The sequence below is a fragment of the Microcaecilia unicolor genome, chromosome 6 (genome assembly GCF_901765095.1).
Source record: "Microcaecilia unicolor chromosome 6, aMicUni1.1, whole genome shotgun sequence".
Taxonomy (NCBI): Eukaryota; Metazoa; Chordata; class Amphibia; order Gymnophiona; family Siphonopidae; genus Microcaecilia; species Microcaecilia unicolor.
Window position 1 is genome coordinate 166,419,588 of NC_044036.1, and position 26,582 is coordinate 166,446,169.

The 26,582-nt window shown below is 44.3% G+C and overlaps 1 protein-coding gene across 5 annotated transcripts in view; it reads left to right on the forward strand.

Annotated features, from left to right (window-relative positions):
• The window catches only part of IQSEC1 (IQ motif and Sec7 domain 1), a 998,050-nt gene that overhangs the window by 819,592 nt on the left and 151,876 nt on the right, over window positions 1-26,582 (forward strand). The window contains exon 1 of one of the 5 annotated variants that reach the window (XM_030208314.1): window positions 17,666-18,006. The exons of the other annotated variants lie outside the window; for them this stretch is intronic. Coding sequence (XP_030064174.1) covers window positions 17,942-18,006 — 65 coding nt within the window. The 5' untranslated portion in view covers window positions 17,666-17,941. Of the gene's footprint in view, window positions 1-17,665; window positions 18,007-26,582 lie in introns of those variants that run through there. 5 annotated transcript variants of the gene reach the window in all.

A 26,582-nucleotide genomic window follows, 5' to 3' on the forward strand; every position in this document is an offset into this window, starting at 1 on the left:
AAATGTCCAAATGTTGATTTATGTCACTTTTTTGACATTTTTCTCTTTCAAAAATAAGCCTTTAAGTTTCAGAAAATGCCACTTGTTAATTGCATTCCATGTCACCATAAAACTGAAAACAAAGTGCAACATTTATCCAGCCCTTGCAAGTAAAGGAAAAAATCAGAACATAAAAGAAAACAAATTACACCCCTGTTGTTGGTTATAGAGTCAGCTTCTCCAAGAAGCAATCATTTATGGCATCTATAATCTTTACCTCCCTAGTGGGTCCTGATGAGATATGTACCCATTTGATATTAGGATAATTGAAATCTCCTATTATTATTGAGTTGCCAATCTTGTTAGCCTCTCTAATTTCTGTTAGCTTAACACTGTCTGTCTCTTCATCCTATCCAGGTAGACAATAATACACCCCTACTACTATACCCTACCCTGTCACATATGGAATTAGTATTCCTAAAAATTCCACACTACATTCTATTGACTGTACGCCATCATTTTATTATAGCATCACCCCCTCCCCTAAAAATTCCACATTACTTTCTGTTGACTGTATGCCACCAATTTGAGTCTACTATCATTTTTGATATAATTTGTACCTTGGTATCATAATGTACCATTGGTTGTCCTCCTTCTTGAGACATAACAAGTAATGATGAGATAAATAATGGAAGGGAGATGTTTCCAACAGAGGAGAACTAACAAGGAAGATCCCATGAAACCAGATATAGGATATATCATTTCTGAAGCATAGAACCATGGGGTCTTTGAAGCCAGTGGTGATTTTGTGCCAGGTCATGCCAAGTCGCTGACCTTGATCGCCGACCTGCATTCATTATGAACTTCATTTCTTTTTCCCCATTGCAGCTGGAATGAAAGGTAGAGGTTACTGCTGGTCCAAATCCAATCCCCCCTCCCTTTTTTAGTTCTTTTTTTTTAGAAAATTACCACTGTTGAAAGATGAAATACAGAATCATCTATGGAATCCTTATATTTTTTCAGTAACTTGGGAAATACAAACTTCACTGAAATTGCCATCTTGATATACTTTCTATTGCTTTATGTACTAGATTCTATATATCACACCTAAAACTTTGGTGCCAAAATGAAATTCGCCTAAGCGCATCCTATAAAGTACACCTTAATTTAGGCATACTTTAGAGAATAAGCCTAAATGTCCACGCAGTATATAGAATATGGTGAGCAGCCATGACAACGCTTAACTCTAGGCACGGCCATTTATGTCAAGTAGAAATTGGTGTAAATACTGGCACCTAAGTTAGGCAGAGAGCAGGTGTATTCCGTAACCCTGCATATAGTTTCCGGAATGACCACAACCCACCCATTTCATGCCTATAGCCACGCCCCCTTTTCAGCAGCGCGCATTGGAAGTTACGTGCACTGCTTTGCAGAATATACTTAACAGGAAGTGCATGTAAATTCTAATTAATGCCAATTAGTGCAGATAATTGCTTGTTATAAGTGCTAATTAGCTTGTTAACTAATTAAGTTATGCATATTGTTATTTTGATTCGGAAATCTCAGTGAGATATATAGAATCCAGGCGTATGGGCATTGCCTGTATGCTGCCCATAATCAGGTGTTTGTGTTCTAGGTCCATCACTTCAGCTGTGTGGTGTGCGTTAGTTGTATCTATATTACACTTTATAGAAGGTGCAGTGGCATAGCAAGGACAGAGCGGTGGGGGCGGTCCGCCCCGGGTGCATGGTGCTGAAGGGTGCAGAGAGCAGCCGCGCACCTGTCGACTCCACTGGTTCCCTGCTCTCTCTGCCCCGGAACAGGGGCAGAGGGAGCAGGGAGCCAGTGGAGCCGACAGGCGTGCGGCTGCTCTCTGCACTCTCCAGCAGTCAAGAATGCACCTGGGGGGGGGGGCTTGATGCGCTGGGGAGGGTGGTGTCGCGCCGGGGGGGCTGTCATGGCGCCGGGGGGGGGGGGTGTCATGCTGCACCCTGCGGGGACAGACGCCGCTGCAACCGGGGGGGGGGGGGGAGTGCACAGCGGCAATCCACCCTGGGTGGCAGCCAACCTAGGATCACCACTGAGAAGGTGCATGATTATTTCCAGGACTTGCAGAAGTAAAGTGTTAACAATGAAGAGACTAAGGCATCAGATTATTGTTCTTTGATAGCAGCCTCAGCAGTGAATAAGTTTGATGTTGTGGTGCAGCACTGTGGTAGAGCGTGGTAGCAATTATAGTCGTCATTAATAGTAACCATGCAAAGGACATTTGTGCAGTTAGAGAAAACGGCCTCTCTGGACATTTAAAATATCATTAAAGCACAATTAATAAGGCAACTTTCTCTGGGTGTATTCATTTCAGCTCGTGTCTACTTTCAATTATTCGTATGTCTGACACCTTCAAACAATACTTAGGAGTAAATTTTGAAAGCTTTTGTTAGGATTTTTGCATATGAAGATGAGTTATGCTGGTAACCTAGCTGACTCCATATATGTGAATGTGCACAGAGGAACATGCATTATAGGGGAATTTCTATATACGGTGTCGAATGTTAGGCACTACTTCTGTACCGAGGTTTCTGCGTGGAAAAGCATTCTAGCAGATGCAGGAGCGGAAACAGCAGATCCGCGTGAAAACACACTTACGTGCCCATTAATAGAATAGCTAAGTGTTTCTGCAAGGGCATGGCAATGGGAGGGGCATGGATGGGTCAGGAGCGTTCCCTTAAAATGTGCGCAGTGTTATAGAATTCAGGGGATCAGTGCCCAACTTGCATACCGTGATTTACACTTGGTTTCAGTTGGTGAAACTCCCCGCACCCCAAGTTGAGTGTGGATCCCAGCGTTATTCACTATTCTATAAAGTGTGCTGATCCCTGAATGTCCGTTATAGTAATACTATTTGGCACCAATTTTTTTCAGCACTGAATTTTGAGTGCAGTTTATAGAATTTCCCTCTATGTGCATTTTGCTTTCAAAAATGAGACTATGATAAAATTGGGAGAGAAGTCGAAGTTGAACTGTTAGATAACCGAGTGGTAAAAGGGGCACTCATCAGGGGGCCAAGTAACTATTGGCAAGTAACTATTGGCTTTTCACTACCGGTATCACATAAGCAAAGGACGCCATTGCTTAAGGTATCATGATTTACCAATAGTTACTTGGCCCCCTGATGAAGCTAGAGTGAAACGGAGAGCCCCGTTAGGCAAAATTGCGAAAGCTAAGTAACACTATTTGTTTAAGCAAGTGTAAAATATCACGATTCTGATCATTCTTGATGAGTCATAAGTTATTTCATCCTTAGCCCATATTTACATGCAAGTGGAGTTTTTTTACGACCAGTGATAATAACGGAGTCAATCAAACGCTGGTATTGATTACATTCATTGATTTATTGCCATGTGATGACTACTGAGGTCTTTTTCTCCACTATAAACACAAAGAAAGCCTTTAAACTGATGCTACATTTATGTTGATTCAACTTTATTCAGCTTTATATTAGTATATTAGCTACGTTTTTTGCTGAATTTTTGTCTCAGTATCACCTAATTCACCTACTGGCCAGACAGTGCAGGCTTGTCCAACCCTGGTCAGCCAACCTCATTTTTCTGACCCACAGAAGCTTGGTGGAAACAGATAATTCTTCAGTGGGATCCCTGTTTCTCTGCCACGACTTTGTCTAACCACAAACTTGAGCCACACGGCACTGCAAGTTCGGCTTGGTCCCACAGTTTCAAATCTCGCAAGACTTGATACGGTGAGACCAACCCGGAATTCTGGCACCGTGCAGCTCAAGCTCGCAGTTAGAGTCACGACGGGGAAGCAGGGATCTCTTTGGAGGAATTTTCTGCTGAAGCCAGGTGAACCAAAAGAGAACTTTAAAGTGACTGCATATGTTTCTGAAGCACTAACTTTGAAATGCATTCAAAGCGTATGTTGAGGCACTGTGCTGATCAGATGGCCCAGATAGTTATTTATTGATATTTAGGTCAACAACAACAGATTAAAAAGAACAAAAAATGGATCTGTAACAATAAAATCTTAGGGCTTCTTTTACAAAGCCACGCTACTGATTCCTGTATGGCAAATTAGAGGAAGCCCATAGGAATTGAATGGGTTTCCTCTCATTTGCCGTACTGAGAATCGGTAGCATGGCTTTGTAAAAGAAGCCCTTATTTGTGAGAATGCAAATCTCTGAGGTTAATTATAAATTTTGTTGTGGATTTTTTTAAAGCTTATTTAGGGGTCCTTTTTACTAAGGTGCATTAATAATTAGTGCACGCTAAGTGATAAGATGCCCATTATATTCCTATGGGCTTCTTATCATTTAGCATTCGCTAATCGTTAGTGTGTGCTAAATCTGTTAGTGCACCTTAGCAAAAGGACCTCATAGCAGGGGCATAGCCAGACAACAGATTTTGGGTGGGCCTGGGCAAAGAAGTGGGTGGGCACCAAGTTTTCTCCATCCCCCACCCCCATCCCCACCATGAAAAAAATATCTCAGCTGGCGGGAAAACACTTCTTTCCACCTTGGCAGTCTGCAGCAGGCTTACGCTGAAAACTGAGCATGTGCAGGTGCCAATATCATGGAGAGTAGCATTTTCATTACCTCAGGGGGAAGTCTTCAACTAGCAGAGCTTGGGATCCCCACCAGCTACTGCTAAACATGTGCTACTGATGGGTGGGCCTGAGCCCTAAATGGGTGGGCCCCGGCCCACCCAGGCCCACCTGTGGCTACGCCACTGCCTCATAGTGAGAGATTGGAACTAAACATTTCCACTAAAATATCTTTTTCCTTTTATGATGTGGGGTAGCACAGGGAGGGTGAGAGTGATGCTTCCAAACTCTGTGGAAGACTAAAAGAGTGTGTTTTTGGAAGGCAGCTGAAATTCAATTTGCCAGCCTTGTGCCCCCTGGAAAGTTGGGCAGGTGTGCATATTTCTTCTATAGATGCCAACCTGCCCACATTTTCCTCCTGTAGGCGGTTTAACATTATGTTTTCTGAGGAATGCATATTTTTTGGTGTCTCGGCAAAATTACAATTTTATTACTCCTTGTATTTTTTTATGCCAATAATAGAAGAAAAGTACAAATGAGGACGCAAGGTGGGTTATAACAGCATTATGCAGATCATAAATGTAATAAAGGGAGCAAGAGAATGGGGAGGAATGGAATAGGCTGCCTCATAGATCAGGGAACTATCAGGCTTATTTTCGAAAGAGAAGGGCGCCCATCTTTCGACACAAATTGGGAGATGGGTGTCCTTCTCCCAGGGTCACCCAAATCGGTATAACCGAAAGCCAATTTTGGGCGTCCTCAACTGCTCTCCGTCGCGGGGATGACCAAAGTTCACGGGGGCGTGTTGTAAACGTAGCAAAGGCGGGACAGGGGCGTGCCTAACACATGGGTGTCCTCAACCGATTATGGAAAAAAGAAGGGCGTCCCTGACGAGCACTTGGTCCATTTTTTTTTACAACCAAGCCTCAAAAAGGTGCCCGAACTGGCCAGATGACCACCGGAGGGAATTGGGGATGACCTCCCCTTACTCCCCCAGTGGTCACCAACCCCCTCCCACCCTAAAAAAACCTTTTAAAATATTTTTTCCCAGCCTCTATGCCAGCCTCAAATATCATACCCGGCTCCATGACAGCAGTATGCAGGTCCCTGGAGCAGTTTTAGTGGGTGCAGTGCACTTCAGGCAGGCGGACTCAGGCCCATCCCCTCCCTACCTGTTACACATGTGGTAAATGTGAGCCCTTCAAAACCCACCAGAAACCCACTGTACCCACATGTAGGTGCCCCCCTTCACCCCTTAGGGCTATGGTAGTGGTGTACAGTTGTGGGGAGTGGGTTTGGGGGGGCTCAGCACACAGGGTAAGGGAGCTATGCACCTGGGAGCAATTTCTGAAGTCCACTGCAGTGCCCCCTAGGGTGCCCGGTTGGTGTCCTGGCATGACAGGGGGACCAGTGCACTACGAATGCTGGCTCCTCCCATGACCAAATGGCTTGCATTTGGTTGTTTCTGAGGTGGGCGTCCTCGGTTTCCATTATGGCTGAAAATCGGGGACAACCATCTCTAAGGACGACCTAAATTTCCAGATTTGGGTGCCCCCGACTATATTATCGAAACGAAAGATGGACGCCCATCTTGTTTTGATAATACGGATTTCCCCGCCTCTTCGCCAGGACGTCCGGCGAGGACATCCTCAGGAAAACTTGGGGGCCCCTTTCGATTATACCCCTCCACATGTTCTTGTTTTTAGAAAGACAATTAAATGTTATTTATGGTCTCTTTTACTAAACCGCTCTAGCAATTCCCGATGCACCGTAGACCAAGGGAGTCGCATTTCTCACATGGGAGTCATTAGCGTGGTTTAGTAAAAGAGGCCCTTATTTTCTAGATGTTGAATTTTAGGACTGGTTATATATTTCTTTCAATTGTATTGTATTTTGTTATCCATTTTTATAAGTAAATAAACAGCTAATGTGGTGTTCAAATTTGGTTCTGGGTGTTCTCAAAGAGTGCATGAGTGTATGATTCTGAGAGAGCAGGAGAGCGCATGCATACATGTGTTTTGGCCTTCCGAATGTCATAAAATAGAAAATGTGGCCCTCAATAGAAAAGGGTTGGACAAGTATATACTGGGTACAAAAAAAACCCAATAAAGTCCATAGAAAACCACTGTAATAAAGGTGGAATTATTTGCACCAAACGTTTTTCTCTAAAATGGAAGACTAAGGATCCCATTTACAAAGCTGCAGTAAACGGGGCCCTGTGGTAGCATCAGGGCATGGATTTGCCACTCGCCAAGGCCCCCTTTTACCGCAGTGAGTAAAAGGCTTTTTTTTAAAGGGGGAGGGGGAATGGCCATGCAGTAAGTGGATCTGTGGGTAAATACTAATTTGTGTGATCACTTTCTATTGAATTTGATAGAATTAGCATGCACATTTACATTTGTGAGGCTGCAGTTTCAGAGAAAGAGGAATTTGTGCTGTCAAATTTGATTTAGAAACAGATTTCCAAAAAATAAATCCCCCAAAGTACTATTTAAAACAGAAGTAGGTCCAATTATTCTTTAAAAAGTTTGAACTTGAAAAATAGCTTTAAAACAATGATATTAGTGAGCCAAGGAAATTGACAGAAAGCTGTGTACAAGAAGAACCAGATGTAATCGTTTCAGGTTCTGCCATTGGAGGGTGCCTCTGTGCTGTTCACAACTGCCCTAAGGTATCCCATACCTGAGCATTATTTCCACATATAACTACATGCTTTCTGGCCTCCCTTGAGAATGGTTGTAAGATCTAATATTTCTAATATTGAATTTCTTGCACTTACATTGTTTTCCACTTTAAACTCCTCCTCTGACCTTTATGATATTTTCATTGGGCTCCAGAGCTTGATGGAGCACCTTTACCACCACCTATTTAGGAGGCAGTAGGGTCTCCCACGCCAACTCAGTGGTAACCGGGCAGCATGTCGGGCTGCCCAATTACCACTAGGTAAGCCCCCAATGCCAAAAAAAATGTAAAATATTTGTAAACTTGGAAAACAAAATAGCAGATCAATATAACATCCAAAGATTTTATTAATGATACCAGAATAATGCCCGACACAGGCCGTGTTTCGCCCAAAAGGGCTGCTTCAGGGGCTAAAATGGAAAACTTCCAATAGGAACAATTGCAATGTTCATACAAGAAAAAACCAACATATCCGAAAAGACCAATAATGTGAAGCCTCCATTTTAGTCCCTGAAGCAGCCCTTTTGGGCGAAACACGGCCTGTGTTGGGCATTATTCTGGTATCATTAATAACATCTTTGGATGTTATATTGATCTGCTGTTTTGTTTTCCACGTTGGAATTTGCAGATCGTTTGCCTTGTTGTTTTTTGGGACCCACAAATATTTGTAAACGCCAGAAATGGCATGTGCTGGGGGCAGGCACTCCTGCCAGGCTCCTGTAGTAGCCTGGCAAAAGTGCCGAAATGACTCACGGCAAAGCGGTGATACTTCCACTTTGCAAAAGAGGCCCTAACTCCCTAGAATTTAGAATACCTCTGGCAGCTTTCCTCTACTTTTCTCCAGGCATCGACTTTCAGAGGACACATTGATGTTTAGAAAAGTACCTTTCAATAAAGCCAAAATTAGGAAAAGGAGAAGGTTTGTACACACAAGTTTCCAATGTGCATTCTTTCATAAGCGGATTAATAGCTCTTTATTATACAGTGATTCTGCTGTAACTTCAGACCTCAGAATCCTATGTTCAGGGTAGCACACATTCTCTAAATTGCCTAAATTCTGCCAGTAGGTGTGGACACTTTGGCTGAAATAGACTTTGCTTTATATCTACCATTTCAAAGGCAGTGTAGCATCCCCTGGTACTAGCTTTAGTCTGAAACTTAAGATCAGCAGTGCAATGCTATTTAGTGCAAATACATTATGGGGTCTTTTTACCAAGCTGCGGTAAAAAGGGCGCTGCAGTAGCAGCAGGGGCTGTTTTTCCTGTTCTCAAGGGCCCTTTTTCCCTTAGTGAGTAAAAAGCCTTTACAAAAATAGCTATGCGGTAAGATTACTCTTACCGTGTGGCCATGTGGCAGGGAGCACTTACCTCCACCCATTCAGGCAGCAGTAAGGGCTGCTGAGGTAACCCGGTGGTAAACCGAGCAGCACCACATTACCGCCGGGTTAGTGCCATGGTAAAAATTGCAAAGATATTTTTCATTTCGCCGGAAATGGCGCGAGCTTGAGACAGAACTACTAGGGTTACCACATGTCCGGTTTTACCCAGACATGTCCTCTTTTTGAGGACATGGCCGGGCAACTGGGTGGGTTTTGCCAGCCTGCCCGTTTGTCTGGATTTCCAGACAAAAGGGCAGGCCGGCGAGCAGGCCTAATGGTGTCCTATCCCCTCCCCTTACCATACTGTACTGCCCTAGTGGTCTAGTGACCTCTTCGGGGCAGGAAAGAGTCCGGAGCGCTGCCCTGCATTCTGTTCCCCTTGCAATGCTGACGGCCCCAGCGCCGATTCAAAATCACCGCCGAGAGTTGAAGCCTCGCGACCAGGGCAGTAGAGTAAGGTAAGGGGAGGGGACTAGGGGATAGGACACCTTTAGGGGGGTGTGGGAGGATATGTGACGGGGGGGGGGGCGGGGTGGTGTGTGACAGGGGAGGGGCGGGGTATGTGTCCTCTTTTTGGGGGGACCAAATATGGTAACCTTAAGAACTACCGATCAGGGGCGTATCTGGAATCCGGCGGTAGGGGGGGCCAGAGCCAGAGAGAGGGGGCACATTTTTGCCTCCCTCCCCCCCCCGCCGCCGCCCCCCCCCCCCCCCCCCCCCCCCCCCCCCCCCCACTGTCAACCCTCCCCCGCTCCTTACCTTTGCTGGCGGGGGGCCCCACCCCCGCCAGCCGAGGTCCGACTCACAGTCTTCATATTTTGTCTTCCTCCGACTCCTCCGTGGCCATGCTGTAAGTAACGCTGCTGATTCGTTGAATCCAGTTCGGAGTCAGACGTCGCAGCACGTTGTACGTGCGTACAAAGTGCTGCGATGTCAGACTCCGAACTGGATTCAACAAATCAGCAGCGTTACTTACAGCATGGCCACGGAGGAGTCGGAGGAAGATGAAATATGAAGACTTCGGGTCGGACCTCAGCTGGCGGGGGTTGGGGCCCCCCGCCAGCAAAGGTAAGCAGCAGGGAGGGGGGCCAGGGTGAAATCTGCGGGGGCCCAGGCCCCTGTGGCCCCACGCAGATACGTCCCTGCTACTGATGTGAGGCCTGCTAACTTTGCATTGCTGCAGCCAGGAATGCAATACCACAGGTTGGTGCTGCTGTAATTTATGCTAGTTATTTCTTGTCCAGTAGAGATGGCAAGTGACTGCTCACTGTCCTCCTTGCAATCTTGAAGCTGATAATTTATTTATTTGTTTGGATTTTGCTCACACTTTTTTCAGTAGTAGCTCAAGGTGAGTTACATTCAGGTACTCTGGATATTTCTCTGTCCCAGGAGGCCTCACAATCTAAGTTTGTACCTGAGGCAATGGAGGGTTAAGTGACTTGCCCAAGATCACAAGGAGCAGCAGTGGGCTTTGAACTGGCCACCTCTGGATTACAAGACCGGTGCTCTAACCACTAGACCACTCCTCCACTAGCAACATTCCATGTAGAATCTTCAATATTTATTTAGATTTTGCTCACACCTTTTTCATTAGTAGGTCAAGGTGAGTTACATTCAGGTACTCTGGATATTTCTCTGTCCCAGGAGGCCTCACAATCTAAGTTTGTACCTGAGGCAATGAAGGGTTAAGTGACTTGCCCAAGATCACAAGGAGCAGCAGTGGGATTTGAACTGGCCACCTCTGGATTTCAAGACCATAACCACTAGGCCACTCCTCCACTTGGGCTAATGTCATCCCAAGTATTAATGATAGTGTTTAAATAAATATACAAATCTTAAGGATGTCTGTGATTTCCACATCTATCTCTGGAATACACCCTCAAAATTGATGTTAGTGCATTTCTCGAACTCTTCCATGTCTACAAATGAGAACCTTTCATGTAGTATCATGTAACAGCTGTCTAGTGACCCCTGCCATGTGACTTGACGGTCTCATTCCATTTCCCAGGATACTTCAAAATACAGCAGCCCCATTAGCACAAATTGGAGTTTTAATGGACAATCACAGCAGGGAGGCCAAGGACTGAGCCAGCATGCAATACTAAAATTACTCTTTCATGGGCCACATCAATCCCACTGGAGGAGGGTGCGGGGGGGGGGGGGGGGGGGGGGGGGGGGGAACTAATAGGGTGGAAAGAGAGATTGTGCACAGCTGCTGCTCATGTTCTATGGACCTTACTGATAAGAGTTTTAGCTATAGGGACAGGGTGAGGAGATGACTCATTTTTAGAAAAGGTCCTTTGTGTTCTTTAGATAACTGGAGGCTTTCACTTTCCACTATTGTGAATAGCACACCTTTCACAAGTACTTAAGGGGCTCTTTTACTAAGGTCCCTGCACTAGCGGTGGTGGCCATTTTTACTGCGCACTGAGGCCCTTTAAAGAAATGGCCATTCATTAAGATTGCACTCACAGCACATAGATGACAGTAAGGGCTCCTGTGCTAACCCAGCGGTATCCGGCCAGCATTCAGTGCTGCCTGATTACCGCCGGGTAACCCCCTGCGCCAGAAATGCCACACACTGAGGGTGGAACTACCACCTGCACCTGTGTTGGGCCGGCAGTAGTTGTGGATTGCCATGTGGTAAGCCCATGGTGGGCTTACCGCTGCTTTGTAAAAGGGCCCCTAAGCTCATTAATACAAGTGAGTATAATGCATCCCTTTCAAAGATTTATGGTATTTCATTTTATGTATTAAGCCTTCTACTCACACCATTTCCCGAAGGCACTCTAGGTGAGGAGACATTAGTTTAGTAGGCACAATACAGAATCCTGTGAAGGGTAATTCTATACAGGACATCTTCTAAAGACATTGGTTATAGAGCCTATTTTAGGTCAAAAATGCCCAGTTAGCTGCTGTAAATGCCTGCACCTAGTCGTGAGTTTCAGCACACAAATTATATGAGTCTATAGTTTTCACGTGCATTTTTGTACTCTGCCCAGTCTCTGGCAATGCATGCGGCCACCAGCAAAGTGCTCACCATCAAATCATGGTGTATACTTCTCCACTAGCTGGTATTTTATAAGTAGCCACTTACACGTGTAATTATTTATGTACCTTCTTGCCACCTTCAGTTGGAAGTCTCATTATAGAATGGTGGCAGCTAAGCACATTAAGCCGCATCAAATCTGCCCAGATGGCTCCTTTGCAGTTTCTTAGGTCTTCCTTTTCTTTCCCTTTATTTCTTTGCAGCAACTATTGCTACTGTTTTCTATAGAGCTACTGAATATCTCTTGACTTTTGGACCTTCTAGAATTCTGTTACTCTTTTAGCCTCTCCGAATGCCCCTGGAAGGCCATTCCTGTGACGAAGCTAGTAACACTAGGAAATGTGTTACTGCTGAGTCTATCCTTTATGAGTGTACTTTTATAAAAGGGTGTCTACCCAAGGTGTTGGTTTGGTGCCTATTTCAGGGTTGTTCTATTAAGAAAAGTTGGCACCTTCAAGTTACCTTTATGTGGGGCTGCTCTGTGACCTCCAGCTTGTCTACTCAGTTTACTAGTTAAACACACATTGGCGAAAAAGCCCCTGCATATCAACATGGATACTGGGCTTGATGGACCTTTGATCAGATGGACTTGTCTCATCTAGTATGATAATTCTTATGTTCTTATAAGTAGTACTTTTAAAACAAATAAGAGCAAGAAAGTATTTTATCACTCAGCACATAGTTAAGCTCTGGAAGCATAGCTGGATTAAAAAATGTTTGGGCAAGTTCCTATAGAGAAAGTCGAGCATGGCCTAGTGGTTAGGGTGGTGGACTTTGGTTCTGGGGAACTGAGGAACTAAGTTGGATTCCCACTTCAGGCACAGGCAGCTCCTTGTGACTCTGGGCAAGTCACTTAACCCTCCATTGCCCCATGTAAGCCGCATTGAGCCTGCCATGAGTGGGAAAGTGCGGGGTACAAATATAACAAAAAAAAAAAAGCCAGTGCTTATCCCTAGGGAACACCGGGACAGCAGCATGAAATCTAGCTACCTTTTGGAATTCTGCCATGTACTTGTGATCTGGATTGGTCGCTGTTGGGAGCAGGATACTGGGCTTGATAGATCTTTGATCTGACCCAATGTGGCAGTTCTTATGTTCTTAACATTTTGGATAATTCACCCGGCCTGCCCAACCATTAGGCAAGTCTAGGAAGTCACCTCAGGCAGAAGCTTCTGGGGGCAGCAGCTGCAATTAAAGGAAAAGAATAGTTCCTGACAGCCTTACAAATTCAAAGAACCATCAGCACGTGCTTTAACCTGCATCTTTGCAGGATTTTTGTGTGATGATCATGATTGTTAATTGTCTTAATCTTAATGGGGGGGGGGGGGGGGGCAGCAGACTAAGGGCCTGAAGGTTAATTTGAATGAGAGGTGTAAAGCTCAAGGTTTTTCTAGTGTGCCCACTACCCTTGCAGCAACTCTGATAATTTATATGTTAGTCCAATAAATGAATCTATTCTTTTTCCAGGATCAATACATGTACTTGTACTTTGCGTTGTAGATCATTTTATGATTGCAGATCAGCACTGGATTTGCAAAGCTTTGGATGCTTCTTTCTTGAAGTGAAACCATTTAACAGTAGTCATTGTTCTTTGATGATGATATCTCCGGATAGAATCCTCTCAAGCTTCCATTTTGTTACACTGACTTTTATCATCAAAGGGACTCTTTCATTTTAAATACAAGTTTCTTGTTCAAACTTTATAACTAATTTCCTATCAATACCTGAACTGCATGATAAATCAGCAGTAAATCAGAATCATTTCAGTGCTGAGGCACTGTGCGTTCATTTACTATTTCACTGACAGAGGCTTTTGCTAATGCATTATTTCAGTGTATGTCCTAAATTAAATCAATATACAATAAATTAAGACTGAATGAAGGCTTCCACAGCTGCGTACAGTTCCGTTTATTCTGAAAAGGAATTCTAACTTGTAGTGTTATTAAAAAATAATGATGTTTGCTGCTGGCACTGAATACTAATTCTTACTTACTACAAATCTGAGGTAATGCCACGAAAATCACACACATAGGGAGAAACAGAATGACACTAGCTTCCCAATGAAATACACTGGACGAGGAAAAAGCTTTATTTATTAATTTAAATTTTCACATGATCATTATTATGCTTTGAGTAAGCTACGTATGGAAATTAAAAACAACCAGCAGCTACACTACTTAGAAACAAATACCAAAAAAAACCAAGCTAATACAATTCCATTGCATATGAGCGTACAAAACTCCATTTTCTAACATGAGAGCTGACAACAGAAAATAGTCTCCTAAGTATGTAACACCAAATTTATGGGCCAATGTTCAGAACCTAATGCCAATGTTAGAACTGATTAGTGATGGACTAGAGCCGGCGTTAATCTGCGCAGAATTCTTAGAGGGCTTTAGTGCAGGAACAGTGGCGTAGGAAGGTGGGGGCGGTCCACCCTGGGTGCACGCTGCTGGAGGGTGCAGAAAGCAGCTGCGCACCTGTTGGTTCCGCTGGTTCCCTGCTCCCTCAGCCCCAGAACAGGTTACTTCCTGTTCTGGGGCAGAGGGAGCAGGGAGCCAGTGGAGCTGACAGGCACGTGGCTGCTCTCTGCACCCTCCAGCAGTCAAGAATGCACCCCGAGGGGGGGAGGGCTTGATGCGCTGGGAAGGGGGTGTCATTGCACCATGGGGGGGAGGTGTCATGCTGCACCCTGGGGGGACGGACACTGCTGCACCCGGGCGGGGGGGTCGCAGCGGCGATCCGCCCTGGGTGGCAGCTGACCTAGGATCGCCACTGCGCAGGAAACGTGTGTGCCAAAGATGGCTACAAATTTTATTTAAATGTAGTCAAACAGATATTAATGAGGTTATTTACATAATATAATAACATAAGCATAGCCATATTGAGTCAGAACAATGGTCCATCTAGCCCAGTATCCTGTTTCCAACAGTGGCCAATCCAGGTCACAAATACCTGGCAGAAACCCAAATAGTAGCAACATTCCATGTAGAATTTCAAAGAGTAGCAACATTCCAAAACCCGAAAAAGTAGCAAGATTCCAGAATCCTGAGTAGCGACATTCCATGCAACCAATCCCAAGGCAAGCAGTTCCTTTCCCATGTCTCTCTCAATAGCAGACTATGGACTTTTCCTCCAGGAACTTGTCCAAACCTTTTTTAAACCTAGATACGCTAATTGCTGTTATTACATCCTCTGGCTAAGTGTTCCAGAGCTTAACTATTCATTGAGTGAAAAAATATTTCCTCCTATTTGTTTTAAAAGTGTTTCCATGTAGCTTCCTTGAGTGTCCCCTAGTCTTTGTACTTTTTGAGAGAGTAAAAAATGGATTCCTTTCTACTTGTTCTACACCACTCAGGATTTTGTAGACCTCAATCATACCTCCCTTCTTCCGCCCTAGGTAAGCCTCTTGACCCATCCCCCAGGCCTACCTTCTAATCCCTGGTGGTCAACAGAGGATTGTTGGAGGCAGGAACGCAGCACCCTTGCTCCTACCCCTAGTGGCTGGTCTCACAAAATGGCTGCAATGACCTCTTACTCCTGCCCCCAATGACCCTCTGGATCACGAGGGATTATAAGGTAGGCCTGGGGGGGGGTCGGAGGGGCCTGCCTAGAGTGCTGAGGTTGGGGGGCAATATTGCAGGTGGGGGTTTACACTTGGTGCGAACTGGGGGAAGGAAGGAGTGGGCCAGGAGGGGCATCAGAGCAGTTTAGGAGATTTTTAAAGTTATGCAGGTCCCAGACAATATTCAGCCAGGCCCCACATAACTCTCTTAAGCAGGTCCCAGCTGAATATCGGCCAGGTCCGCATAAGCTCCAGCAGCCTACTCTCCCAAATTTAGCCCCCTCATTCAGTTTCAGTGCCCAGATATAGCCCAGCACTGAATATCGAGGGCTAATTTAGTCAGTGACAATCAGTGTTTAAAAAAATGCTGGCTGCACAGGCTGAATATCCGGGGGGGGGGGGGGGGGGGGAGATAGCAATGGAAAGTGGGAAGTAGACCAGACTGACCAGGGACAAACGCGGACACTTCTAAGAATGGTAAAATATTTATAGGTGAAGACTCGACACAGAACTGTGTTTCAGCGGTTAGCCTGCTTCAGGAGTCTTCATATAATGTGTGTAAAAAACTGTTTTTTACACACATTAAATAAAGACTCCTGTTGTTTTTTTTACGCACATTATACAAAGACTCCTGAAGCAGGCTATCTGCCGAAACACAGTTATGTGTCGAGTCTTCACCTATAAGTATTTCACCATCCTTAGAAGTCTCTGTGCTTGTTCGTGGTCAACTTCCCATGTTTTGTTTTTTTCTACTTGTTTTAGTTCATTAATGACATGCAATGGCATGGAATATGTTCTACAAAAATGATCTCAAAACAAATATGTATATTCATTTCCCAAGTGGTTGGAAACAACAGTCCATTCATACTTCCTTCTCCAAATGGGCGTGAAAGGATTGGGAACACGGGACCAGAAAATGCTGGGTCTACTCTAGCAGTGCAACATGCCATAAGACAATTAATTTTATTATTTTATTTGTAGCATTTGTATCCCACATTTTCCCACCAATTTGCAGGCTCAATGTGGCTTACATTTGCCGTAATGGCGGTTGCCATTTCCGGGTAACAGAATTACATGGTATTGCATATGTACAGCTTTATAACTGAAAAGGGTCTTGAAGCAACCTTTCCCCTCACAGGCCTCTGCTGTTGCCATTGCAGGAAGTGTCACATCTTTAGGTAAAATAAGAAACAGCTGGAAAATGTTTTTTTTGTGTGTGTATGTTGTGTTCTGACTCTGATTTATTTAAGCCTTTTTTTAGTGTTGCTATTTTAGGCTTCATTGCAAAGTTCTTCCATGTTCTCTGAACATTCCCAGCCATTGCCCCTGTGCTACAAAGGGAGGGTGTGGCCGCATACACAGTGGGCGTTAAAAAAATCTCTCTTCCCTTTTGAAGACAATACATTTTCTGCTCTCTGAAGGAGCTCAGAAAATGTATGAAACGCGTTGTAGCCGTTAAAGAGCTAAAGCGAGCAGGTGAAAAGGACCCTGTTAATATCATTCAGCTTTCCCATCTCTTGTTTTGTATCTCGTTCAGTTCTTTTGCAGGACAGATTAGCAGCCAGACTTATTGCTTTGGCATTTAGCAGCTTGATTCAGTAGGAAAGGTTTTGTTAGTTTTAAGTGACTCACCACTGTTTAAGACTCTATTATTGTTTGTATCGAGCTAGGCAAAAACTTTGTTTTTTTTCTTTCCTCCACGTTTCAATAAGAAAAGGAAGCCACGAACTGAAAGAGATCAGAAGCAGGGGGAAAAAAATTGCTACCAACAAGGATCACTGCGTCTTGAAGGGGGGGGGGGGGGGGGATACGTTTACAAAAGCAAATAGGGAAGGGAAATGGGCTTTGATATACCGCCTTTCTGAGGTTTTTTTGCAACTACATTCAAAGCGGTTTACATGTATTCAGATACTTATTTTGTACCAAGGGCAGTGGAGGGTTAAGTGACTTGCCCAGAGTCACAAGGAGCTCCAGTGGGAATCGAATCAGTTGGGTACCCAGGATCAAAGTCCACTGACTGCACTAACCACTAGGCTGCTCCTCCACTCCTAGCAAAAGGAAACACCTTTGCCACGAAAGCAGAGTCTGTGGTCCTTGTCCCCTCCCTTTCCCCCTGCCTGACAGGAGGGGGGGGGGGGGGGGAGGGCAGACTGTGAGACTGCCTGGAAAGAGGTTTCAGTGTCACAGCAGGGAGGAGAGACTGAATACCAATGAAGAGAGCCTTTCATTTGCCTCGCAGGGGCTCAATGCTTCTATTTATAGAGCAGCCAGTGCCTGCCCTGCAAAACCCCTTCCACCATCCCAGCGCATTCCTCGCTGCCAGCCCTCTTGTTGCTTTGGCCGTCTTCTGCTCCTGCATTTTTTTTTTTTTTTGCCTTAAGAATTGGGGAAAGACCTTTTTCACACCTCTTTTTTTTTTTGTGGATCAGATCCCTTCACCCCTCCCAGTTAAGTCATTTGTATTCCCTGCCTCACACTGTTGGCGTACTTGGCTCGTGGAAATCTTAGATGTGTGTAATTGTGGTTTTTTTCCTGAGGTGGAAGAGTGGACCTGGATTCGCCTGATTTCTTCCGATCCTGACCCCTTGCTAGAGACAGGGGAGGACTCGGGACAGTTGCTGCTTCTGCTGCCAGAATGTCACTGTGGCCTACGACCGGGATGTAACAGCTAGGACTGGGGTAGGATCTGATTACGGCTTTGGCAGCCCCTCCTGCTAAGTCCCGTCCGACCATGTGGTGTTTGCACTGTAACTCGGAAAGGACCCAGTCTTTGCTGGAGCTGGAGCTTGACAGCTGGTAAGCGATTGCGGCATATTAGGCGTTTTAAAAATGGGTTTGCAATAGATAGACGAATACGTGCTATGAGAGCGGTCATCCCCCCTCCCCCCCCCGATATGTTCTTGCAAAATGTAATGACAAGCGTACTAGGATTTGTCTCTGTTCTCGTGCCGCTTTTTATATGCAATGCACATAAACCTACTGCTCACGAAGTAGCTACAGCTCTTTCATTCAGCTTTTCCGCTTGTCTTAGTTTCTTCTGGCCTCTGCTGGCTATTTGAGAGCATTTGGGGAAAGACTTTTAATTAAATGCTCAATTCATATTGCATTAACTTGGAGGGAAAGGATTTGCATTCCTTATAAATCATGTTTCTCCCATCATTGCTGCACTTTTTTATGGTAAACGGTTATAAAATATAATAGGCATGTCTACAGAGAAAGGAAGATGAATGTAACGTGCGTACAAACATGCTTTAGACGTTTGAATTGCACTAATATTTCATGATTAATATATAATGGTTTCTCTTGGGGGAGGGGGCAGTGTCTCCAAATGGATTAGTTTTGTGCATGCCATGACAGTAATGAACGTAAGGGTGCAGTATGTGGAGTATGATCTCAAAATCTCTTAAATGAACTGCTAACGATTGATGTGCCTGTATTCTTGTATTCACTAGCAAGAATCCTATTAGCATGCTGTAGTGAAATATGTCTTTGTGAGACTGGCTAGAACCGTTGCAGCTATATTAATAATGGTCGTTGGCATTCAGTCTAATATGGAAATTTCTTCAAGAGTTTTTAATGCTCAATGCTAGTTTATCACATTCTCTGGCTCTGAGTGTTGTGGGAAGTTTTTGCTGTAGATACTGTTGGGAAGATTTGATTTGTAGAATGAAAGCAGTTTTTCTTTTGGCCTCATCTGTGTACAAATGAGGCATAAAATCAGGAGCAATAAAAGCATTATACAAGGCAGCAATTTATCCTATGTAGTACTGATATCGTTTATAGTATATTCATGTAGAGAAAACTCATACAGATTCTAGGTGCTGACCTAAAGGTCAGATAGGAATATGTTAAAGCCATTATTTCATAAATATATCCATGTGTAAAGACTTTGTAATGCTCTTGTTTCTATCTGAACGCTGGTTTCCATTTCCAGTGTCTTCTCACATCCCTTTTAAATATCTTTCTACTGTACATCATGTTCTTTACTCTGGTCTTCCTCTGTTTCTTAATAATCTCTTTACTCCCTACTCTCCATGAGGAGCCTGTGTTCATCTGACCAGCATCTACTTGCAGTACCTTCTCCACAACATAGCTGGTTAGACAGCATCAGAATCACACGTTTCCTCAGTTCTGAACTGACCCTCCTCTCATTATTAGACTTGAACACTCTTCAAAAATGTAAATACGCTTTTAAGACCTTTCCTTCCACCCAGGCGTTTCCCCCAGGTATCTCTGGCTGATCTTTATAATCTATGGCAACTGCAACTTTGTTTTAATTCATTTTATTTTCTCCCATCCACTCTATTCCTATCGTGATTTCTGATTTAACTCTGTCTTCTTGTGTTTCCCAAATGTTCTTTTTTTTTCCCAATTAATATTATTTTTCTTCTGTCTACCCCACTCCCTTTAATTTTTATTAACTTTGTAAACCGCTTAGACATTTCTGTTATGATTTACAGTATATAAAATAGTAAATTAAACTTCGACATTTCTATAGTATCTGATATACAAATGTAAATACCAATTTTAGAAAGCCATTATTTACGTATGGAGATCCACACCATGCAGAGATTTCAAGGGGGCATAGTTTGGACGGGACTAAAATCGATATGTGTATTTCCTATTTTACAAAGGGAATACAAATGGGGAACAGTTTCCACACCGAACATAAGAATAGCAATACCGGGTCAGAGAAATGGTTTATGTAGCCCAGTATCCTGTTTCCAACAGTGGCCAAGCCAGGTCACAAGTACCTGGCAGAAACCCAAATCGTGGCAAAATTGCATGCTACCAATCCCAGGGCAAGCAGTTGCTTCCTCATCTCTGGCTCAATATGAACTTTTCCTCCAGGAACTTGTCCAAATCTTTGTTAAACCCCAATATGCTAACCGCTGTTACCACATCTCCGGTAAAGAGTTCTAGACTTTAACTATTCGTTGAGTAAAAAAATATTTCCTCCTATTTATTTTATTTATTTGTTACATTTATATCCCACATTTTCCCACCTATTTGTAGGCTCAATGTGGCTTACATAGTACCGGAGAGGCATTACAGACGCCAGTGTAAACAAATACAAAGTGATGTTGTGGTAAGACAAAGTTCATGTGGCACAGCCACACTAGGGAATCGTACAACGGAAGAGTTGTGTTATGTCCATTACGTTTTTTAGTTTTGTTGTGTTGCAGAGATCAGGCATTTATGTTGGATCGGTAAGGTATGCCTTTTTAAACAGGTTCGTTTTTAGTGTTTTCCAGAAGTTTAGGTGGTCATTCGTAGGTTTCAAGGCGTTTAGTAATGCATTCCACAGTTGTGTGCTTATGTAGGAAAAACTGGATGCGTAAGTTGATTTGTATTTGAGTCCTCTGCAACTTGGGTAGTGCAGATTTAGGTACATTCGTGTTGATTCGGATGTGTTTCTAGTTGGTAGGTCGATCAAGTCTGTCTTGTATCTCGGAGCTTCACCATAGATAATTTTGTGAACCAGAGTGCAGATTTTGAAAGCAATGCGTTCTTTGATTGGGAGCCAGTGTAGTTTTTTGCGAAGGGGTTTTGCACTTTCAAATCGCATTTTTCCGAAAATAAGCCTAGCTGCCATGTTTTGAGTGGTCTGAAGTTTCTTTAAGGTTTGTTCTTTGCATCCCGCATAAATTCCATTGCACTAGTCTACATGGCTTAGTACCGTTGATTTCATCAGGTTGCAAAATGTTCCCCTCGGGAAGAATTGTTTCACGCGTTTCAGTTTCCACATTGAGTGAAACATTTTCTTTGTTGTGGATGTCACTTGGCTCTCTAGTGTTAAGTTGCTGTCCATTGTAACGCCGAGGATTTTCAGGCTGTCTGAGATAGGGAGGGTGTAATCTGGGGTGTTGATAATTGTGGGGTTATCCGCGCTGTGTAGGGATGAGAGGATGAGACAGTGTGTTTTTTCTTTGTTTAGTTTTAGTTGAAATGCATTTGTCCAAGAGTCCATGATGTGTAACCCCCCCCCCCCCCCCCCCCCCCCGTTCCGAAGAGGTTTTTCTTTAATTAATAGGTGATGCAGAACTCTCTTTATCTGTAGTCAGGTCAAGAGAGCTATCACCAACTCTGGAACAGGGGAAGACAGGTTAAATTAAACTAACCTCGTCCCAAACCTGCAACAGAAATGGGAGGAAAAGAAACTAATTTGTTGGATTTGTTCTGGTCAGAAAGAACCAAGCTTCAGTGTTTCCAATAAATTCTGTCCCCTAGTCTCTGTACTTTTGGAACGAGCAAAATTGATTCACTTCTCGTTCTACACCACTCAAGATTTTGTAGACCTCAGTCATATCTCAGTCACGAAATGCCTAGTCACGTGCCTGGGGTTACCCTGCAGCCAGTTAGTGTCTGTCCCCAGCACAGCTCAGGACCACCTGCATCTGCCACTTCTGCTCTACAGTACCACCCTCCTTCCACCGACTGGGTCACAACTGCCTCTGGGTGAGTCTCCCGCTCTCAAATTATCCCCAGTGATTTCTAGGTTACTGGGGTCACATTCCTAGTGGTCCCACAGTTCCCAGAAAGCACTCACAGACCCAACACACAAACCACCAGGATTCTTTATCAGTCCAGACAGGCAGAACAAACAAACAAATGTGTTTATTCACAGAACTTGGAACAGTGAAAATAAAATATGCAAATAGCAAACAGTAACAAGTAACTGAAAAATGTATCAATTAGAAAACTAACTAAACATCTATATACTGTCTAAACAATACCTGGGACGATCAAGACATATCACTGAGCTTCAGCAAAGAGATCTGTCTCTTTCTCCCAGGCTAAGACTGAAGCAACAGCCAGCAACTGCTGGGTAATTTCAAACTCCAGGCCAATCAGAGCCCAGAACAGTCAAGTTTCAAATAAAAACTGGTTACATCACTACAGGCACTTCCTATTAACTGTGTGCTGACTAAAAGAAAGAGAAGTCGGCACACATGCACCATCTGCTGACCAAAATAGAAAAATACTCTTCAGAATTAATTTAGGCAGGAAAATATCCAATATATTTTACAGGCTTGAAACACACTGTTTCTTCACACCTTCATACATTATAAGATGACACAGAAAGAAGTAGATGGGTGAGACTACATGGATAAGCTCAGAAAAGCTGGAAAAGCTGTCAGGAAAGCGAAGAGGCAAATGGAAGAAAAGATAGCTAATACAGTAAAATTGGGGGTTAAGACTCTTTCAGATATGTAAGCGACAGGAGGAAGTGCCATAATAGAATTGTGAGGCTCAAAGCTGAGGGGGAGGAATATGTGGAAGCTAAACTAAAAGTGGACAAAGCGATGGGGTCTGATAGGATACATTTGAGGGTGCTCAAGGAACTCTCAGAAGTCTGGCAGCTCTGCTGACCTCTTCAATGCTTCCTTAGAGTCCGGAGTGGTCCCGGAGAACTGGAGAAGGGCAGAAGTAAGGAGGAAGTTGGGAATTACAGACCTGTCAGTCTGACCTCAGTGGTGAGTAAACTAATGGAAACGCTTCTAAAGCGGAGGATTGTGACATTTCTCGGATTGAATGGAATGCAAGACCCAAGGTAGCATGACTTCACTAGAGGCAGGTCATGCCAGATGATGATTTCTTTGACTGGGTGACCAAACAGTTGGATGTGGGAGGGGTGCTAGATGTGGTGTACTTAGATTTCAACAAAGCTTTCGATACTGTTCCGCACAGGTGACTCATAAATAAACTGAGTACCCTTGGTATGGGACATAGAGTAACTGATTGGGTTAAAAATTGGTTCAACAGAAGGAGACAGAGAGGGGCATAATCGAACGCCTAACTCCATGGGCGTCTATGTCCGAAAATGGGTACGTGAAGAGGCGGGACAGACCGCATTTTCGAAAAAATGGACGTTTTTCAGCTGGGCGTTTGTTTTTTTTTTAGCGATAATGGAAACTAAAAACGCCCAGCTCAAAAACGTCCTAATCCGAGCCATTTGGTCGTGGGAGGGGCCACGATTCGTAGTACACTCGCCCCCCTGACATGCCAGGACACCAACTGGGGACCCTAGAGGTCAGTGCGGTGGACTTCAGACAACGCTCCCACATGCATAGCTCCCTTACCACGGGTGCTGAGCACCTAACCCCTCCCCCAAAACCCACTACCCAAAAATGTAAAACACTACCATAGCTCTTAGGGGTGAAGGGGGCACCTACATGTGGGTACAGTGGGTTTTGGAGGCCTCCCATTTACCAGCACAAGTGTTACAGGTAGGGGGGATGGGCCTGGGTCCGCCTGCCTGAAGTGCACTGCGGTACCCACTAAAAGTGCTCCAGGCCTCTAGGACTTGTTGCTGCTGTATAACATTGGCACACCAGTTGACACCTGAAGACTAATGTCTCCGAAAACGTCCTTTATTGGAATAAGCACATTTACTCACAGTTAACTGCAGATCAGAGGTTGTGCCCCACTGGCAATGAGTCTCCCTGGTACTGAGATTAGCAGTAGGTCAGAGCTGGCAGAATGGTGTACAATGCCCTCTTTCAGCCACATTCAAGGTAAGAACTAAGTTCTGTAATGTGGCTAACACGTGAAAGGGATCTAAAACTGGCTTACAAAAATGGCCACTACCTCATGGACTATCGGAAACAAAACAGGGCACACTGTGACCCAGTAAGCAGGGGGAAAAGCACCATGGGAGTAGAGCCTACCAACTACCAACATCGTGAGCATTTGCCACAAGCTAGTGGAATCACGGAGCCCAATACCCTACACCCACCACAATGCATTGCTGATGTGACTCTGCAGTGCGCATAACAGAAAAGGTGTCACACTCACCCGAGAGCCACATCAGAACCAGGGAAAGGCTGTCAGAGGTTAGAACACATTCTGCTGTCATGGAGGTGGGTACGGCATTTGAGGCTGGCATAGAGGCTGGAAAAAACGTTTTTAAATTGGGGGGTTTTTTAGTGGAAGGGGGTTAGTGACCACTGGGGGAGTCCGGGGAGGTCATCCCCGATTCCCTCCAGTGGTCATCCCCGATTCCCTCCAGTGGTCATCTGGTCAGTTGGGGCAACTTTTTGAGACTTGTTTGTGAAAAAAAAGGGTCCACAAAAAGTGACCCAAAATCGCGGTAAAAGCGCCTTTTTTTCGATTATCAGCTAAAGACACCCATCTCTCCTCGGCCGATAACCACGCCCCAGTTCCGCCTTCATCACACCTCAGACACGCCTCCGTCATCTTTACCCGTTCCGTCATCTTTACCCGTTTCTGCGACGGATTGCAGTTGGAAACGCCCAAAATCAGCTTTCGATTATACCGATTTGGGCGCCCACGGGAGAAAGACGCCCATCTCCCGATTTGGGTCGCAATATAGGCGTTTGTCTCTTTCGATTATAAGCAGGAGAGGGTAGTGGTAAATGGAACATGCTCTGAAGATAGGGATGTTATCAGTGGAGTGCCACAGGGGTCAATCCTAGGGCTGGCTCTTTTTAACATCTTTGTGAGTAATATTGCAGAAGGGCTATCTGATAAGATGTGTGTCTTTGCGAATGATACCAAACTCTACAACAGGATGAACACCCCAGAAGGTGAGAATGACATGAACAAGGACCTAGCGAAATTTTGAGTAATGGTTCAATATTTGGCAACTGAGATTTAATGCTAAAAAATGCAGGGTCATACACTTGGGTCACAAGAATCTGAGGGAACGGTACAATATAGTTGGTGAAGTGCTTCTGTGTATAAAGGAAGAGTGGGACTTAGGGCTGATTGTGTCTGATGACCTTAAAGTTTCCAAACGTGGAAAAAGCAACAGTCGTAGTCAGAAGGATGCTTGGGTGCATAAGGGATGACCTGCAGGAACAAAGAGGTGATAGTGCCCTTGTATAAATCTCTGGTGAGGCCTCATTTAGAGTACTGTATGCAATTCTGTAAGGATATAAACAGGATGAAGTCGTTCCAGGAGGCGGCAACAAAAAGTTAGTTCAGAGGGCGGACTTGGACATAAAACATATAGGAACAGGCTCAGGAACTTCAACATGTATACGCTGGAAGAGAGTAGGGAGACAGGAGATATAATAGAGATGTTCAAATATCTCAGGGGCATTAATGTACAGGAAGTAAGCCTTTTTCAAATGAAGGGAAACTCTAGAATAAGGGGACATATGATGAAGTTAAGAGGAAATAGGCTTAGGAGGAATCTAAGAAAATAAGATACCTTTTTTATTGGACATAACTTAATACATTTCTTGATTAGCTTTCGAAGGTTGCCCTTGTTCCTCAGATCGGAAATAAGCAAATGTGGTAGCAGCAGGGCTTTTTTTGAGGGGGTACTTGGGGGTACTGAGTACCGGCACCTTTTCCACTGTCTGCTAAACTTGACCCATGGTTCTCGTATTTTAATGAAAGAGCTCAGGTTCTACATACAAATTCTGCCGTCATAGATTCTATGACTGGTTGCAGGTGTCCTGGTTATTGTAGGGTGGGTCCCTCAATGATCACTCCACCCCTGAAGGGTGGCCTGGCATTTGAGTACCGACATCTTTTTTGCTAGACAAAATGCACTGGGTAGCAGATAGTATATATAAGAGAAACATCAAATCATGACTTTGACAGTCTGACAGAGTGGGAGGGTGGGGGTATGCATGGGGACATCAAAGCATTTCATTGATATTCTAACAGGATGGTGTGGGAAGGTGAGAGGAGGATGATAAACAGAGAAATAAACAGAGAAATACAGCTTATGGTTTATAATGGGTTAGAAACCCCAGATCCTTATTAAGTCCTGTTTGTCAAAGTAATGCTTTGATGTTTCTCTTATATGTACTATCTGCTACCACATTTGCTTATTTCCGACCTGACGAAGAAGGGCAACCTTCGAAAGCTAATCAAGAAATGTATTAAGTTATGTCCAATAAAAAAGGTATCATCTTATTTTCTTTTCCATGTTTTATTTTGTTTGATTTCTATTGATAACCTTTAAGAGTGGACTAACACGGCTACCACACCTCTCTACTGAGGAATCTAAGAAAATATTAGTTCATGGAGAGGGTGGTGGAAGCGTGTAATGGCCATCTCAGTAGAGGTTGTGGAGACGAGGACTGTGTCAGAATTTACGAAAGCGTGGGATAAGCACATGGGATCTCTTAGGAAAAGGAAGAGAGATTACGGAGGATGGGCAGACTGGATGGGCCATTTGGCCTTTATCTGCAGTCATGTTTCTATGTTTCTATTTCCTCCTCCAGTTTCAAATTGTGGACTCACTAAATCAGCAGCACTTACACATGTAAGTTTGTAAAATGGAACAGATACACGTGGAGTGTAGGAGTAACCTAATGGTTAATGCACCACTAGGCTGAGAACCAGCAAAGCTTGGTTCAGATCTCACTGCAGTTCCTTGTAATCTTGGG